Source organism: Schistocerca piceifrons, chromosome 1, assembly GCF_021461385.2.
Source record: "Schistocerca piceifrons isolate TAMUIC-IGC-003096 chromosome 1, iqSchPice1.1, whole genome shotgun sequence".
Taxonomy (NCBI): domain Eukaryota; kingdom Metazoa; phylum Arthropoda; class Insecta; order Orthoptera; family Acrididae; genus Schistocerca; species Schistocerca piceifrons.
The window spans coordinates 1,098,035,100-1,098,055,155 of record NC_060138.1 but is presented as its reverse complement, the minus strand read 5'-3'; the positions used below and the strand labels follow the sequence as shown (position 1 = coordinate 1,098,055,155).

Here is a 20,056-nt window from a genome sequence, read left to right as displayed (position 1 = left end):
TGTCTCCAAATGACAGTATCAATCTGCAAGGCATTTACAGCCGATTGTGGAAGGGTTTATAGATCAGCAACAGAGAGGAAGGAAAAAAAAAAGAAAGATGGTGGTAGACAATATCATTTCTGTTGTGAGTACCAATTCCTCACCCAGAAAACTGTCTGATGCGTACCCTTATGCCTAATATAACAGACGTTTGACAACTTGGGTCAGTGTTGGTACTTCACAACACTGTATTTTTTTAATGGTTACCAGCAGTTTGAAGCAATGCCAGAGGACCAATCAAATACAGCTTTCTTAATGTTGATAGGGCACTTTCAGTTCTTTTCACAAGTTTACAGAAAAAAAATCATTTAGAACTTTTCCCAGAACTGTGTTCACTGGAGATAAGGACATTTAACATACAGGTTGCATAGCTGAAATGGCAGTGTTTTAGACTGGTAATCCAAAACAATCCATTGATCGAGAGCTCCAGTCTCTCTTGAATCATTCTTTTTTTTTAAATTAATGTTGCAATACTTAAATCTTTTAAATGTAGAATTCATCAAACATATACTGATAAAAACATATCTAATCATCATTTTAACTGAAACACACACTGTTTCTAGTTACATACTGCATGCACAACACAAGCTTTCATTGCAAACAAATTCTTCATTATTGATATTTCATACAAGATTGTTAACAAAGGTTGTTTTAATTAGTAAACCATAAAAAAATCAAATTTTTACGACAGAAAATTAAACACACTATTTGGACTACTTCCAGCATTTTATACCACAGATGTGGGTCCACAGAAGTCAAGAGTGACAAGCCTTGTGGAAACATGGACAGTAACAATTTTCACAACATTGAGCACATCATTCCAATGCTGCCTTTCTACAGTTGCCACCATACCACTGCAGTATGAACCCAACAACTAATCTGGTGCAAAGTTACAAGGTTTGTTGAGGAAAGTAATATATTTAAGCCGACAAACAAATAAACAAATGCCCAAAGGTTTTTTACACATCACTGCTGAACAGTGGCAGGACACAGACAGCACATCATAAAAAGAGAAGAAAATGTGGTGCTTGGTTGGCTTCATGGAGCCTGTTGTTGAGGACTTCTTTATCAATGTAGAGGTAACAGTTACAGTACTGAAACCTTTCTCAAATTTGTTTACAGAAGGAATTGAGATAATACCAAATGAATAAGTAATATCTTTAGGAGAATCATTTACGTATATAGTGAAATCCCTGCAATACACTTTTGCATCACACCTATCTTCTGTGGAACAATTAGCGTGTGTCCACATTAGGAATTTATATCAATTTTTTTAATTACAGTACTATGTTAGTTAAGAACGAGCAAATGATCTAATTTCCATTTGTTCCTCAAGAAGCATATGGTACTTCTGAAGTTTTGCTCAATACTACTTCATTCCCTTTAAAAATTGAAAGACATTCGAAGCTATATTGTTTCTTTGTTCATCTCTTTACATTTCAACTTCTCAAATCTTAGCAGGATACTTTGACTAACTGGCAACCCAGAGCTGTCCAAGTTAAGTGTACTGGTAAAAATGTTTGCCCATATTACATCTCAGATGATTTGCACACAACACAGCAAAAAACTTATCCTCCTTATCATACCTGAATACTCATGTAAGCTTGCTTCCACTCCATGCGAGATAAAATCCAATGAGATTCCAGCAAATTAAAAACAACATATGGTGCAATGTTTACATCAAGTTTATTCTCATGATAAACACAGTATTGCTTCCATTGCCTTCATGAATAGTATGTTAAGGATGATAGACTATTGTAAGAAGAGTACAATATTATATCAATGGCTCTTGTTACTGGAGATTAACTTTTCACTCATCAAAATAAGCAGAAAGTGCTATATCAAATGCATTAAACAATGGATGGAAATCTTGCAATTTCCCTAAACTAGAGAAATCCCGAGTCAGGATGGAATATAAGGATTTAAAAGACATTTCTCCAGAAAGTTAGCAGATCATCACAACTACTGTACTATCTCACTCAGCTTAGCATAGAAGTCATCTTGCATTTCAGTGAATTCATGAAATATAGTTTATATTATATGAATAAATATGTCAATCTGTCTCCCTTCTTCCACATAACAGGTGGATCCCCATGATTTCACTCTATCCGTTTTCAGTAATCATCTTGGAATTATGTTATCTGCAGTTTTAAATGTGGAAGTTCTATCAATGATAGGTTACAATTTTCCTTGGTTACTGACATGCATGCTATTAATATGTTAGTCCACTCAGTGACATATGAAGTGCTCTTACAAACTCTTAGTTATAAGTATTTGAAGGAAACTCACATCTGTAATCATCCGCTACATCAGAGAAAAGCATGCACAAGTAAATTTTATTAACACATAGTAACTCTTTACATGTACAAGAATGAATTTAATTTTCTATACAATGAAGGTAAGTTAACACTTAACCTGACTGCAAGAATCAGATAATAGCATTACACTACTTCACAGCTACAATTCCACATATTTTTCCATTTTAATCTTTATGACACAACATGAAGTGACAAGACTTGTGTGTAGTAATAGTAGTGGTAGTGTTATTACACTAATTTCAAAACTTTCTTCTCATAGTAAGGCTAATCACTACTGTGGCACTGCCTCACTAGGTCAAAACTGCTTGCTTATATAGCAGTCAACATTTCAAAGGTATGTAAGTTCTGAAACCATTCTGGAAAGATTTATCTGAAAATCAAGTCATTTAAGACAACCTTTCTTTCAATGCAATGTAGTAAAATTTATTTAAAACCGTGGTCCTGAACAAGAGGATGATTATTTCCTGCACAAAATTGCCTTCAAGTTGTAGGTAGCATAGGGCATACTATTTGAAGTCCTGGAGCTTCAATGATAACTACTGGAAAGCATCAGGAACAAGGATTTTTTTTATGGACGTATGTCCACTGACTACATATGTTGCAAACCGTTTGTGCAGTTCTAAGGCTCTTACCGTATCAAAAGTTAAATTTAGTCTTACTCTTAGTGAGCAACAAGATCATATACTGTTGTCCTGGGCAAGGTCCCCACCTCTTTGGGTGTTAAGTGTTCACCTATCCTCTGGATGACGAATGTATGTGGAATATATTTTAACAATGAGGGAACTACGAGTTTAATGTCACCATCCAGCAGACAAAAATCATTACACAACATGTCTTCATTTCATGAGGCATTGCAGCCATAGTTTTGGAATTTAACCTACAACAATGAGGACCACATGCCACTTCTCCATGCTGGGGGAGAACAAGGAAATTTCTTACTTAGAATTCCTATCCACTCAAAGTGACATTGTACAATGGCAAAGCAGGTTTCCTACAAAATCCAGTTTTTGTGGGTTTACAGTGATAACCAAAAATGCAAGTGTGTAAACTCCTTAACTTAGGTAGCACAGAAAATTATCACAACCCTCCTGTAGAGATACTAATTTGTTTACTATAAATATGTCTGTTCAAGATTCATAGTCAACTTTGGCAAGAGGGGAGGTTGGGGATGGGGCAGCTAGAGCAGTTTGAGAACAACTTCGTGGTTATGTAATGGGAATGTGTTTTGCCTACAAACAGTTTTTCTATACTTTAGCACATCTGAGATATGGTATAAATGGTGAAATAAGTACTTACAGTAATTATCAGTGTCAGCAGACGGCGGAAATCCCCAGATGTTTCACTGCACAAATGCTCAGCGAGGGGTCTGTCATACACTATGGAACAAAAGAATAACTGTGGCAAAAGTATTTAAAACTTTAAAACTATAATTATGATTATATATAATTTGCTTTCACAAAAATATTTCACCTACTTGTGCCAATCATGTTTCCTGGTTCTATAAAACAGATTTAAGATAACCTACATATGCGGTGAGGAGACACTGAACCTCAACAAAAGAATTAAGGTGTTTGATATGATTAGGTGAAACATTTTTATCAAACAATAAAAAATCAATTGAAAAGGATGGATAAAATTTATTCTTATCTGCATGATCAATATCCCTGCAGTATCAATAGAGAAAGAACAGTTGCAAATATAATATAAAAATGTATTTATGATCCAGCTACAAGCCTTAAATTTTAGTGTTAAAATGGCTAATGGTTAGTTTCTGTCAAACATTTCTCCTGAAAGGTGAACTGCTTGGCAGATGATGCAAACATGTTCAAACCATAACTATTACACAGTCTGATAAAATAAGGAAACATGTTCCTTGTTTCATCACCACAGTCCATATAAAGTGTTTTGGTCTTCAGGCCAGAAAATTGAACAAAATTCAGCGAAAAGATTTTGATACTTTGAAAAATTCTTAATAGTTGACATATCCTAACCCACCATATTCATACCAGTATCTTCCCTAATTTGTAAAAACCAAATTGCCAATCTCTGAACTGTTTTGATGAATGAACTAGAATTGGTGCAGATTCAGTATCAAAGATTAAACTTACTTTATGCTTGTGAACAATTTAAAATAGCAGCAGAAACAAAAGCAGCAGCAATGTATATAAAAGAGCTGGCATTAGCACAGATGTGCAATAAAATGGCACCTTCCTTCTGCGTGAATATAATCCAATTCTGCTGATATTTTACTTAGGGAACATTCAGATAACTTTTGCAAAACTGAACTATACAACTGATTTTGTCAACTATTTCCATTATTTTAACAAACCCCCTCCTGCTGAGCCTCGTGTATTACCCACACCACTTTGAACATTTCGCCAGTTGTAAACAGACATGAACCAATTTTTAGAATACAACATTCTGCATATTTCCCATTGTGTTCACGAACATTTATTCGCAAACCAGTCCTAACCAACGCAGAGATAGCTGAAATGTGGAAGGAGTATGTAGAGAGTCTATATAAGGGAGATGAACTAGAAAGCAAGATCATAGAAACGGAAGTAGATGTAATTGAGGATGAAATGGGAGGTACGATACTGTGAGAAGAATTTGACAGAGTACTGTAAGACCGAAGTCTAAACAAGGCCCTGGGAGTAGATGACATTCAGTCAGAACTACTGATAGCACCGGGAGAGTCAGCTGTGAAAAAATTATGGTGCAGAAGATTTAAGAGACAGGCGAAATACCCTCAGACTTCAGAAAGAATGTAATTGTGATTCAAATAAGAGCACCTGCTGACAGGTGTGGAAACTACCTATCAAGTCAATAAATCATGGTTGCAAAAGACAAATACGAATTCTTTACACAAAAATAGAAAAGCTGGTAGCAGCTTACCTCTGGGAAGATCAGTTTGGATTTTGGAGAAATGAAGGAAAAAGCAAAGTGATCCTGACCCTACAACTTACTTTAGAGGATAGGTTAAAGAAACACAAACCTATACATTTGTAGAATTATAGAAAGCTTTTGACAATTCTGACTGTAATAATCTCTTTGAAATCCTGAAGGGACTGAAAGGCTACTTACAACTTGTACAGAAACCAGACAGCAGTTACAAGTAGAGGGGCATGAAATGGAAGCAGTGGTTGAGAATGGAGTGAGACAGGGTTGCGAGGTTTCTGATGATATTGTAATTCTGTCAGACAGCAAGAGCAGTTTAACGGAATGAACATTCTCTTGGAAGGATGATATTAGATAAACAATAACAAAAGCAAAACAAGGATAATGGAATGTAGTCTAATTAAATAAGTTGATGCTGTCAAGTTAGATTAGGAAATGAGACAAAGTAGAGGACATAAAAAATGACAACTGGCAATCGCAAGATGAGCATTTCTGAAGAAAATAAATTTGACAATATAGATTTGAGTGTTAGGGAGTCTTTTCTGAAGGTATTTGTATGCAATGTAGCCCTGTGTGGAAGTGAAACTTTCCAAACAAATTTAGACAAGAGCAAAATAGAAGCTTTTTAAGTTTGGTGCTATAGAAGAATGCTGAAAATTAGTTTAGCAGATAGCATAACTAATGAGGTGGTACTGAATAGAACTACTGAGAAAATTTTTTGGGACAACCTTACTAAAAGAATGGATTGGTCTCATTCTGAGACATCAAGGGACCATGAATTTAGCATTGGAGGGAAGTGTGAAGTAAAAAAATCTGAGGGAGACCAAGAGATGAAAACAGTAAGCAGGTTCAAAAGGATTTAGGTTGCAGTAGTTATTTGGAAAGTTAGATGCTTGCATGGGATAGAGTAGCATAGATAGCTGCATGAAACAAGTCTTTGGGCAGAAGACAACAACAACAACAACAACAACAACAACAACAACCACAACCTTAAGACCCAAGTACAAGACCTGCCCAATCCACCCACCCAGCACTTTCTATTCCAGTGTTTTAACAGGTTTATTCTACTTCAGAAGCAGCCAGGCCACCTATGAAAGCAGCTTTGTTATTTACCAGCTCGGTCTCAATCATTGCACAAATTTTTGTATCGGGATACCAACTATCCAGAATGAATGGCCACCACTAAATTGTGGCCAAGAGCGAAGTAGACGATCCTTTGGCACAACATGCAACTGAACGTAACATGCTTTATTTCAATGGCAGCTTCACTACTGAAGCCATGTGGATCCTCCCTTCCACCACCAGCTTCTCTGAAGTGTGTGCACAGGAGTTATCCTTACAACACATGCTCTGCTCCCATAATTATCCTGGTCTCAACATACAGTAATGTCCTCTCACTCCAACCACAGTTTCCACCCCCTGCTGTCATACCATCTCCCCATTCTTGTCTCCCACCTTTGTTCACTGCCCTTTGCAAACACCCACCCAAACTGGCGACTTCGAACATCATTATGTTTTCTGCAAACAAAGTTGTATTTCACAAATGTTATTAATTATCTTCATAATGTTAACCACGTATAGTTAACGGAAGACGTAGAAACGATATTCCGAAACGAATACGTATAGCGTAAGTCAAACGTTCGAATTAGAATAGAGACCCCACGAACAAACTTGCTGTGGCAGGTATGAAGTATAAACTCCGTTACTCGCTCGTTACACTTTAAAGACAGATGTTGAATGGGCCGAAACGAGCTGCCGCATAACAGCGTAGTTGCCTGCTAACTTCGAAAGAAGGTAGATGCGGTCCCTAGCGCAACTTATAACATCGTCGAAAATCAGTGCGGATGGGAGAACTTTGGTACACGCTGTTAAACAAACGGAAAAATGGAGGCGGTACAATTTGAGAGCGATCCGCCTTCACCAACATGCATAAGCAATTCATTAATAGTTTATATTACAAAAAACTAATAATAAAAAAATTGCATGGCGCGAGATTCGAACCGGCGACCTTCGATTTACGAACCCGAGCACTTACCGCTGCGCCACGGCGCTATAGAGAATTATTAATCGTAGAGAGTATTTCACCGCTACGGTTTCTTTTAACTGTTGATTTGCTCGACAACGGCTGAGAAGTGCATCTTGGTGCTTTGCCACATTACACCTCTGGCCATGAGCTTTTATTATGCGCAGTATGAATCGAATCTGAATTTCACAATTGGCGGCCTCCCCTTGTCAGATGAAAATTCATCATAGAATATGACCAGAATTCCTTCGGACCCTGGGGCTTTGTTCAATTTTAATGATTCCAATTGTTTCTCAACACCACTGACACTAATACTGATTTCAGGAATCTCTACAGTAGTACAAAGATTAAATTGGGGCAGTTCTCTTGGGTTTTTCCTTTTTACACAAACATTTGGAAACAAGAGTTAAGCATTCCAGCCTTCACTTTGCTACTGCGATTTCAGTTCCTGTCTCATTCAATAGGGACTGTACACTAATTTTTGTGCCAATGACAGCCTACAGTTACGATAAGAATTTCTTTGGGTTCTGTGAAAGATCATTTGATGTGTGCTTTGGCATTCTTTGAAGGCTTCACACAATGAAACATGTTTGGCTGTCAAGAGAGCATTCATCATCTCTACACAGTTCTATGTTTTGTCCTACACCTATTTTGCAGTAGTCTATTTCCTTGCAAGTTTATTTTCTGTGACTACACCATGGAGGGTCCTTCGCATTATGAACTGTTCTACTAATTACTTATCTATTCAGAGTATGGTCAATTATCCTTTTAAACTTAAAACCATAGTTCCTCTAGATGCTCCTGTCCTACACTGAAAGTTTCAAGTTCCTCATTGAGATATGACATTACTAATTTTTTTATTTACTTTACTGAACATGTGTATCTTTCTTGTTTTAGTTGTCCTTTGTACTTTGGTAATCATTACTGCCATGACCACATAATGGTCACCGATACCAGTTTCAAAGTGGACATCCTCAAAGAGGTCAGGTCCATTTGATGTCACTACACCCGAAGTATTTCAATCATGAGTGGTGCTCCAAACTATCTGAAGACTACAGGAAAATAACATGTTTTCTCCACTTTTTCAAAAAATGAAATATATGCAACGAGATGTGTTTAACATCGTTAACTGACCAATGTGATGATATGAATAGCCTACATTCTATAACCCATTTTAGATTAGGCATGCAGGGAAAGAACATGTTTGTGTGTCTTGCTACAGGGGCTAAATGTACTTTGCCCAATGTTGGGTATTAAATTCTGATTCCTTGTTGATTGGCAAACAATGTTTAAGCAAGAAACAATTTTCCTTTATTTGCATTGTTGTTACAACTGAAAATCATTACTTTAGTTTGAGACATACTACTTCCAAGGGAACCTCCCCATCGCATCCCCCTCAGATTTAGTTATAAGTTGGCACGTGGATAGGCCTTGAAAAACTGAACACAGATCAATCGAGAAAACCGAAAAGTTGTGTGGAACTATGAAAAAATAAGCAAAATATACAAACTGAGTAGTCCATGGGGAAGATAGGCAACATCAAGGATAAAGTGAGCTCAGGAGCGCCGTGTCCTGTGGTTGGCGTGAGCAGCTGCGGAACGAGAGGTCTTTGGTTCAAGTCTTCCCTCGAATGAAAAGTTTACTTCCTTTATTTTCGCAAAGTTACGATCTGTCCGTTCGTTCATTGATGTGTCTGTTCACTGTAATAAGTTTAGTGTGTTTTGCGACCGCATCGCAAAACCGTGCGATTAGTAGATGAAAGGATGTGCCTCTCCAATGGGAACTGAAAACGTTTGATTGCAGGGTCATAGGTCAACTGATTCCTCCACAGGAAAACACGTCTGATATATTCTATACGACACTGGTGACTGCATGTGCGTCACATGACAGGAATATGTTGTCGACCCACCTAACTTGTACACTTGGCGAATGGGTAAAAATATTCTTCTACCTTGCCCAATTTAGGTTTTTGTGAATGTGATAATCATTCCCAAAAAGTGATGAAAACATAAGTGTCACATAAACTGAAAATAAAAAATTAAACTTTTCAGTCGAGGGAAGATTTGAACCAAGGACCTCTCTTTCCGCAGCTGCTCGCGCTAACCACGGGACCACGGCTCTCCTGAGCTCACATTGTCCTTTATGTTGTGTATCATGCACATGGACTACTCAGTTTGTATATTTTGCTTATTTTTTTTCATAGTTCTACACAACTTCTTCCTGTTTTCTCGATTGATCTGTGTTCAGTTTTTCAAGGCCTATCCACTGGGCCAACTTATAACTAAATCTGAGGGGGGTGTGATGGGGAGGTTCCCTTTTGAGATGAAAGTGCAGAATGAAATGTTTGAGAAGTTTAAATGACAGCATGAAAAAAAATAAGTATTCAAAGAAATTAATAATATCACAATAGATCAGAAAGTACACAAAGTCAAAGATGAAACATTTTATTCCAGAAAGAGAAATGCTCATTTAAGAAACCAAAAATGTAATGAAACAGAAGCAACCTGCTTAGACAACCAAAAAATGTATGCTAACCAAACTTTAGTACTACTGATTTCTATTACACAAGGCAGTTGTCTGTTTACTCTTTCAGTATTATCTTTGAAATTCAACTTCAGTACTCTACACTTACACTGAAGATATTGGAAGAAAAGGGGCCAGTGAAGTTGATTCCTGTGTAAGTCACAGACAGAATTAGTGCACAAGAAAATCAAACTCCTTGAAGTTTTTGTTATTCATGTTCAGGTCAAAACAAGGATGACACTGTACTAAAGTATCTTTATTATCATGTGAGTGAAAAACTTTGAGATAATGGAAGTAACCACCCACAGTAATATGGGAGTAATTAACATTATAAGCAGTAGCAGAAGTTCCAACAGATTGGGTTCAGATCATGCTGTATGTAAACCTAAGCCTTTTGATGTGGTTCTCAATCAATATAAGATAAAAAAATCGGGGTCATTCCAAAGAATAAATATTCAAGAAAATGTCCTTTCGTAACAAGACTACTCAAGTAGTTTGTACTCACAAAAAATATCCCTCCCTCATTCAACACTTAAAAACTTATAATTGAGCTGGCACTTTATTGGTGGCAAGAGCTTCACAGCAAAATCAAGAGAAGCAGTCATTAAAATACCCATCTCCTGCTCAGAGAGGTAAAATAAAAAATATCAAAATAGTGTTTTATAATAGTTTTATATAATGCTGATTATTTCTTTGCAGGTCCTTTGGCTACATCAAAAGAAAAGTATCAGACCTCCAGGTTTTGAAGGAGTACTGCAGAAAAGAAACTTTAGTGTTTTACTCAAAAGCTTTTACACTATACTGAGAAGTCCATGTTGGGACAAAGTGATATTATATTTTACTCTTATTACTACTTAATCACACGAAGTTAAAACAACAGACTGCTCATCAAGAAGTATCTGTACTCCAGAACGATATTTTCACTCTGCAGTGGAAGATGCACTCATATGAAACTTCCTGATAAATTGAAACTGTGTGACAGACAGACTAACTCTGGTCCTCTGCCTTTCATCGGCAAATGCTCTACACATTTTTAATCAGCCAGGAAGTTTCTCTTTAGCATCTTTATTGTTCCAAATATTCTTTTCCATTACAAAATAATCTGAGAATGTTTAACAAAACATATAGCTTAACTTGCATTATATTCTATTCCACTATAGCCAAGTAGCACATTTTCCCTGTTTTAACATATTACATTACTTTAAATATTATGCCAATAAAATCACAGTTTAAATCTTTTAGGAATCAGTTTAAATTAAATTTAATGTATATAACATGTCCTTCCAAATGACTTGTATTCATTAGTATCCATGAAATTTTGTTTCAAACTAAAATTGTTCTCCTGAACAATTTGACAATGTTCACAAATCACATTCTTTCCCTGTACTCTTCATCTGTTATAGGTAGTTTTCAGAGAATGTGCGTCGTGCTATTTCACAGGACGTCTCATCGTACCAATGATGTAGAAATATTTATTTTCCCAACTGACTGTTGGTTGAGTAAAGTCTCCACCAATGATTACAGTATGACTGGGGAACTTAAGTAAAAGTGAATTTAGGTTCTTTCTAAAGTTTTCGGTTAGATCAGGAGACAAATCTGGTGGGAGATAGATTCCATTACCATTTTGTGCCCACCCCTGATACAGAGTCTTGCCCAGATAATCTCACATACAGTATCAATTTCTATCTCAGTGGGTTTGAGTTTCATGTGTACTGTGCAAATATACCACCTCCATTTCCGTACAGCCTATCTATTTGATATGCTCTTAAATTACCCCCACAGTCTCACTATTATCAATTACTGGTTTCAATCAGCTTTCTGTACTTAAAATGTGAGCTTCCCTGCTTTTCATCAGCATTTCAAACTCTGACACTGCTGCAAAAACTTCAGCAGCGAACCACTAGGATTTTAATACTCTCACCTGTGGGTGTCATTCCTTTTGATCTTCCACTGACACTTCTGGGTTTATTTGGACTGGATGGAGTCACCCAGTCTAAATAACCTTGTGTACACCCCCCACTACTGGCTACCTGTGCAGTGCAGAACTGACTCATTCAGTAGGGCCATACAGTTCTCTACCCTTTGGCAGCCTAGCTTGTCACTGAATCTTCGAAGTCTCTGGCTCAGGCCTCCCATTTCACTCTGAAGCAGTGGGCTATGATCAGTTCCATGGACAATGATTTACATAGTGAGCTTTGTTGAAACTATATGTACAAGGGTGGGTGTCAACCTTCTCTGCTACAAATCCAATTCAAGATCACCACCACATTCAATAATGCCTGAATGTCATCACTTTAACCATATTAGGTTTATTCCAAACTAAGAAAATATTTGAAAAAATCAGATGCTACGTAAGAAAAATTTAGTATCTCTTATGATAGTATTGTTAAGTTTATTCCAATTACTAACATAAAACTATTTAAAAGTAGCGAATAATTTATCTTTATCTGTGTTTTTGAACTGTAAGCTCTGACAAAACAGAACATGTTACAAAAATATAATTCGCAGATTAAAGTTTCTAATTATTGGCATGTACAATTTTCTCTCCTAAATTATCCTTCTTATGAAACATACTTGCATTGGAACTATTAATAATATGTTTAAATGATAGAAACATTTGTATTACTGTGTCCAAATGGGACAAAATTTGCACTTCTTGACTGCGTTAAGAAAGGCTTGTTTGCATTACAGCACCCAAATTCATTTCAGTAATAGAAGTATTTAAGACCTTATAAAAGCAAAAATACAGAAAGTTTATCATAATGTAAAAACTTGCCTCAAACTGTTTTTATGAGCTTGCTTTGTTACTGGCAGATGCCTAGCTTTGCATTCTCAATAACAAAGAAATTACAGGGTTTCCATGCGTGTTTTACACACAGTACTAAACTTTCAATTCACAGCAAATTCACCTACAATAATCAACAAAAATGCTCTGGCAAGTTTTTGTTCCACTTTTGACAGGAATGGCTCTGCTTTAGACATTCAAGCAAAGTATTCATTGCACACTACAAACAGCCCAAAGACTTATTAAACAAAACAAAAGTCTGGGAGTTTAAAAAAGTGTCAGGTCCCAGACATCTTTTTTCCTACTTCAAAGTGAATTCTAATAATTAGCACAAATACTGTGAATCCACTTCCTGCATTACTAAATTTACTTAAGTCACATTTTCTTCAAGGATAATTCACTTACATCTTTCATAAGCTTCAACAATCTTCTTTACTTCCTCATTGGTCTTGCTGCAGAGAATTTCCACAAGTGTTTCTTCATCTGTGCCCAGGCCTGCCATAGCTTTGTGGAGCTGTTTTGCGAGGTAATCAAAATGAGGCACAACCAGTGCCACTATAACATCCTCAAAGTGACCACCGAGCTCACTCTTTAGGTCTTCTATTAAGTCCTGTAGAACATTTGAGACAACTTAACTTAAGACATCAGTGTTTCCTTTTCAGGTGGTTCAACAGTTATTTAATGAGAGTTACGGTCCAGAACGTAATACCAAATTATATGAGTGCAGAAGCTGTAATGCAGTTTCTAGTTAAGACTACTCAATGAATGGATTGATCAAGTCTCCTCATAAATTTAAATTGTCTTTGAGCGTGGACTTGGTGGAATCCTTATTTTGTACTGCAAGTAAATGTGACTTAACTAAAATCCACTTAAACCAAACTATGCACATACCTTCCATTATTCACAAGATCACTCAAATTTTGGAAACTGTTGGATCTACTATTTCTTCCTCACATCACAGATCTCATGACACTGTTCAAATTAAACCTTTCGAGTAAAAGTAACTTTCAGTTCATTCCCCACAAAGTTTGAGTCTCAGCAGTAACTTATTTTAACCTTAAGGCTTTCACATTAATAAAGCCTTTGTATAGTGCATAGGTGTCTTGCAATATATTCTCTTTCTCTAAATCAGTGAAGGAAGGCTCACTCACAGTACAATCTACGGGCAATAACACCTTAACGTATTAAGCGCAAGCATGGATTTGACAAAGACAATACAAACTTTGCAGTGTTCTTTCTGAAGGAACAATTCCAGAACCACAATGACATTTAGAGGGACTGAAGAAAACTTACAAATCTTAAAATCAGTTCTCCTACTGCCTCACTTCCTTCTAATTTTGTTCAATAAAGACAACTTTAGATTGCACTATGCTTATGCTACTGAAAGGAACATGTATTTTCCTATGTATTTTCTAACTTAAGTATCAAAGACCCAGCTGATAGTGATGAATATTTCCAGTTCACACAGAATTTGAAGTATGGTAAAATTTTTCTACCAGCACTGCCACTGTTTAATGTGTTGTATATAAGAAAAACCACCAGGTTCATACAGGGATTGAAATATAACACCTATATTCAGCCATATGAATGCTATTCATGACTGCAACACTACATTTGCTGATTGCTAGTATGCTGGAAGTAATCCATTAGTTTAAACAACAAAGTTCCCATAAAATCTGGGTGCGTAAAGTGCTGCCAACTATCAGACATCACTACAAAAATATCAGCAAGTCAATGTAACAGTTTGCAACAGCTCTTTACAGCCAGAACACACAGATGTGGTTGGTTCACTATATTTCACTGTATAATCTAATACTGTTATTGTTATTTTGCATGGTAATTATTGAATGCTAGCTTTACTATTTATTGCAATGGAGAATATTTTGTAATTAGTTACTTTAGTCTACAAAACAAAGTGTTGAGAGCATGTTTTGGAAACAGGTACATATTTTTATGTAACTCATCTACAATCATAAAAGACCACCTAAGAGCATTACCACATAAGAAAATTTTTCTTTCTTTAAAAAAATCAGGTCTGAAAAGGTTGAACACAACAATGGTACCAATTTTCAAGATGTTACACTATTTCAGGAATGCTATAATGTGCAATGGTACCCCACAAGCTATTAAATAAAGTAAAGAAATTTGAAAAGATGTAAGGCACAAACTACTCCTAATTGCTTTCTACCATATTGGTAAAAATTATGCTCAATTTTTCAAGTGAAAATAGGACTTTAGACAGTTACTTTGAACAAAATGCTGTTGCTCTTCGTTACTTACTGAGCCTTCAACCAAAACTTCTTAAGTACACATTGTGCAACTAAATGAAAGGAAAATCTTGCACCACTTTCATAACCATGAATGCACATGGGCTTGGATTCAAGAGAAGGGAATGAAAGAAGCCTTACAGAACTAAAAATTAGCTTTACTGTGAAATAAACACAAAACAAAACCTAAAAATGGCAGTCAGTTCAGAAGTGCAAAGAACTCAAAATCTGCTAATGAGTAACATTCAATACCACCTTGCTTCACCCCTTGCATTGTAATTTGCTTCGATCCTATCTGCATGCTGCCCACAAAATGGTTGATACTACTTATCAAGCCCTTCTCATTATTCTAAGGTGGACCTCCTAAGGTCATCTAATGTGCAAGGAAGATTCCTGCAGAGATGCACTGAAGTTTCCACTGATTTCATGCATTCGTGGTCTGATTTTTTTTCTATAGATAGTGCAGGACATTCCATTCAGTTGAGTCCTGCTTTCTGACAGATGGTATTCCTAGGTGGGTGTGGTTTGCTACTATCTTTCAACATGAACACATCGGTGAAATTATTTCCACTAATATTATCATTCTGAAGACGGTTCTGATGTAACTAGTGTATCCTGTGCAAGCTTCTTAAATTCTGCATAACTATTGCAACGTACACTCATTTGCAACTGCATGCTGTAATTGAGTCTGTCCCCTCTATACTCAGTTGATCTGTTCACCTAATCTTCAGCATTATTCATTTATTATACATTTCATAGACTTTTCTTGTCTTTGCTGTTTACTACCCACATTTCGCTTCCTTACGAAGCTACACTCCAGGAAAGTATCTTCAGAAAAGATATCCTAACATCTGAATTGATGTTAGATATTTACATTCTTTTTCTGAAACTTTTTAGTACTACCAATCCAATTTTTATACCATCTGTACTCCGGCCATTGTCAGTTTCTTGCTGCCCAAAGATCAAAATACTTGACTACTTGGGCTCCCTTCCTAATCTAATTCTCTCAGCATCATGATTTAATTGGAGTACATTTGATTACCTATTTTGCATTTGATGACATTCATCTTAAAATATCTTTTCAGGATATTACCCATCCATACTGAACTGCCTTCAAATGACCCTCAATATTGAAGACTGCATACCATATCCGAATGTAGTAATGGCCCACAAGATGACTGACAAACTTTCCTGTAGACCTGAGTGACTGTGCAATGTGTATTGATTGTTACCTGGCACTTCTACATTCAATTTTTATCATACCTGAGAAAAATCCAGCATTTGTCTGTGAAGAAGACTTTATGCCATAACATTTTCCTTGCCCACCTTCTTTGCATACCACAGTGCTGGCAGTGTTCTACTGTTTTTAATAATATCCATCTAGTAGCCAGAATCAGTGTGGAGACAGTTACATGTTGCTTGGCATGCCAAACCCCATCCAGCTACCCTCAACAAGGCAGTATATAGTTGTGTTATGTCCTCCTTCGGATGTGTGCAAACCATACGTACTACAGAATGATTAAAATTACCTGATGGTTGACTATGCATTTCCTTCAATAAGAGCTTCAATGTCACCCCAAAAAGTTTGCTTTGCCAAACTGCCACAACAGTTTGTCAGTTCAATTCCAGTTCCTTGTCCAGTGTTCTTTCTTGATGTGTTTGGATTTCGAATCATGGATCTGGCACATTCTCAGGTGTGCGTGCATGTGTGCTCTGGGGAGCAAACCCTTGATGAACACGAGGTTTGTGTGTGCCTGTGTAAAGGGCGTATCTGCAATGAATGTAGAAAATGAGGGGGCTGGCAGAGTGGGCCGTAACAAGCGTATTTCACATAGCAACGCATGTCTTCATCCCTTCGCATATGGCACTAGGTGCCAACAGTTCCAAGTGCCACTCAAAGGGTAGGCATGCAACCTGGCATCTGAACTGTTATGCTAACAGGTGTGCAGGGCAATTAATTTCAATGTATTTGTGACATGCAGGTGAAACAGACATTTTACGACCCTTATTTGCAAATGCTGTAGTAGACACAGCTGCAGATATTTCAGGTGGTACAACACTATGGGTTTTCTGCCTATTACTGGAACGTGCACATGCTGCTTTTGGTTGTGCTAACATGTCTGATAGGTGCTGCATAGAGGGCAGCACATGTGCACACTGCAAAGTCTGGTTTGCCTGCATCTGTCATCAAACAGGACACACGTGTGTTACTGTTAATATGTAGAACAGACAGGAAATTGAGCACTACTCTTGTGAGAAGAGGGCAGACATGCACTGTGCTTATGAGGGGCAGATGCTGCCCAACATTTGAATGTTTGGAGGTTTCCAATTTGTCAAGTGCCAGATCCGTGCACATTTACTGCCATCCGAAGGTCACTACGAAGCCAGGTCAACTTTAAATTTGGCATCTGTGGCATGAAGATGATTTGTGCCCCTACGACCTTCAGGAAGTTCGGGCCCCTAACCCAGAAGATTTTCCATGTCTAATTGAATTTTGTCAGTGGTTTTTGAAAAGGTGTGCCATTCAAGCAGACTTTCTGAACTGCATACTTTTAACAGATGAGGCATGCTTTACACAAGAGGGTATATTTAACACCTACAATAAACATGTGGGTACGGAAAAATCGACACCACCTTTGTTTGTTGTCACCAAGATCACTTCACTGCCAACATCTGGGTCACCTTCATAGATAATCTGGTTGGGCCATATGTTTTCCCCAGCAACTAAACACAAACATATTTATAATATTTTTACAAGAAACTGTGCCAGAGTCATTACATGTTCCACTCACCGTGCGACAGCAAATGTGGTACCAACAAAATGGTGCACCTGTGCTGTGTGACTGCATTTAAATGAAACCTCTGGAGGGCATTGGATAGGGCATGGTGGAACAGTGGTGTGGCCTGCACGTAAGGCAACCAACTCTCCCGTATTTTAGCACTTTTTTAAAAATTCTCCCATCTCCCTTACTGTTCACCTGTTTCTCCCATTAATTTTGTTTAGTGATCACAGTTATAACCCGTGAGATACTATCTATAGTTGAAATTCTTTCATCGAGATCTCAAACTTTTATTGCAAGTAATTGATACTATTCTCTATTACTGTTGATGTCAGCAATCTAACAGACGAATATTAGCACCAAATGTTTCGATTTGTGTTAACTTTAGTTTTTCCCTAATACCTACTGAGAAGTAGGTGTGTATACAGTATTTTCATTAGGTTTTTAAGTGAATAGGTTTTCATTATGTGCTCTCGCTATAAAAATGAAGATGTGAAAACTCCACGAAACAAGAAGATGAAGTACTTGTGCGTTTACTTGAAGATATGGAACAATATTCATGGTTAAAGCCCATGGCCAAGAATGTAAATTGAGCTTCCTGTGTGCTATGTAAGCGTGACGTCAACATCGCTCATGGTGGTAAAGCTGGCTGCAGCTAATATTCTTCTATAGAACTACACAATTGGAATGAAAGAGAGAACGGTGAATTCAAATTTATGTAAATATTTTGGCAACGCCAGCAAGGACATGAAAAACGTTGCATGTGAGCTAGCAACAATTTTTCATACAGTAAAGTGTAATATCAGCTTCAGAAGTATGGACTGTGCAAATAAATTATCTAAGGACATTTTTCCATGACTAATTTGGCCAATGTCACCCTGTGATTGAACTAAGGCAGAAGCAATTGTGAAAAACGTTTTGGCACCAAGAAGTATTCAAAGCTTCAATGGTGTCTTAAAAATTCAGCAAAACCACTTAACTTTTTTATACTGCAACTGATGCTTCAAAACAAAAACAGCGAGATGTTTCCTATTGTTTTACGATATTTTGATCCTGAAAACAGATTAAAAAAATAGACTTCTGGACTTCATTGAACAGGCTAATGAGACAGCTAATGCTGTTCACAGTCTGATCAATTCTTCATTGAGTTTACATGATTTAGATGTAAAGAACATGACTGTATTGATAACGCAAATGTTAATTAAGGGAAGCACAGTTCTGTATTTAAACTGCTTCGAGAGAACAACAAGCATTTGGTGAAAGCAAATTGCTCAAATCACTTTCTACATAATGCCACAAAACATGTTTGTGATGCTTTAGATGTAGATATTGATATGCTTGTTATGAAAATATATGGCCATTTCTCTGTATCTGCAAAGAGAAAAGAGTTGCCAACGTTCTTCAATTTTTCATGTTTCTACCCATTGGCTTTTGTTAACATCTGCTGTGGACAGACTAATCCAGAATTGGTTTCCAATTAAGAGTTATTTCAAGAGTGTGGATTACTGTCCAAAAATATTAAATTATTTTGTGAAGAAGATCCAGAAAAGGAACGTGTTATGAAGTCATATCTAAATTTAATTTCAAACAGGTGTTTTACTTGTTCAGTCTGGAAAAATCCTTGAAACTTCAAATTTCTTCATCATCGAGTGCTATGAAGTGATGAAAGATGTGTGGCATAAGATTCAGCAAAGGATTGAACAGTTTTTTTTGGTACTACCACTGAACAATTACTGAACAGTTTAAGTCCATCATAGAAAAATGTGTCAGGTGATTTTATTAACTTCTATTATTGCTTAAATAATTACATAACAAAAAATTTTGATGCATCAAATACAAATCCAGTTCACTGTCTTTTACCACTAAAGTTGGAAACTTTAGTTTCTTTCAGAGTGTTAAAAGCCATAGTTAAAGAATTTTCTCTGTTTCGCAAATGAAGATGCTCTGTATGAGGAGTTTTCTACAGTAAAAAGTGCTGTCAGCATGGTGAAAACAGGAACAGAAAGTTGGGTAAATTTTTTTTAAAGATTTAAAATTCAGAAAAATTGATGTCCCAAACCTTAGTAAAATCACAGGCTTTGTATTAAGCATTCCAGGATCAAATGCTCACACAAAGTTTCTCTAATGAACAGTAAGTGGACAGGTCAAAAAAAAAACAGCTGCAGCTTAGAACTTATTAAGCCAGAGCTTTTGATTGAAATTAATTTTGACTATAATAGCAAAGACTTTTTAAATTTGCTCAGGAAGAAAACTGCAGATCTGTGCTACTTCTGTAAATAAGTATTTGGATCATTCCACGTGAAGTGTCTTAGGGCTCCGAGCTCTAACATCTTCAATATTGATGAAGTTTATACAGGATGAACCTGAGGGCCCTACATGAACTTATGCAAAGTTTCAGGCTCACCTGTAACTTGGTTGAGGTG

At 36.8% G+C, this 20,056-nt stretch overlaps 1 protein-coding gene across 4 annotated transcripts in view; it reads right to left on the bottom strand.

Annotated features, from left to right (window-relative positions):
* Positions 1–20,056, bottom strand: part of LOC124775903 (annexin B10) — a 128,392-nt gene that overhangs the window by 41,421 nt on the left and 66,915 nt on the right. For 2 of the 4 annotated variants that reach the window (XM_047250752.1, XM_047250742.1), the window contains exons 4-6: positions 12,992–13,196; positions 3,654–3,733; positions 2,329–2,343 (exon numbers count right to left, since the gene is read on the bottom strand). In XM_047250752.1, the coding sequence (XP_047106708.1) occupies positions 2,329–2,343; positions 3,654–3,733; positions 12,992–13,196 (300 nt within the window). The remainder of the gene's footprint in view (positions 1–2,328; positions 2,344–3,653; positions 3,734–12,991; positions 13,197–20,056) is intronic. The other 2 variants (XM_047250766.1, XM_047250758.1) reach the window with 1 other exon arrangement.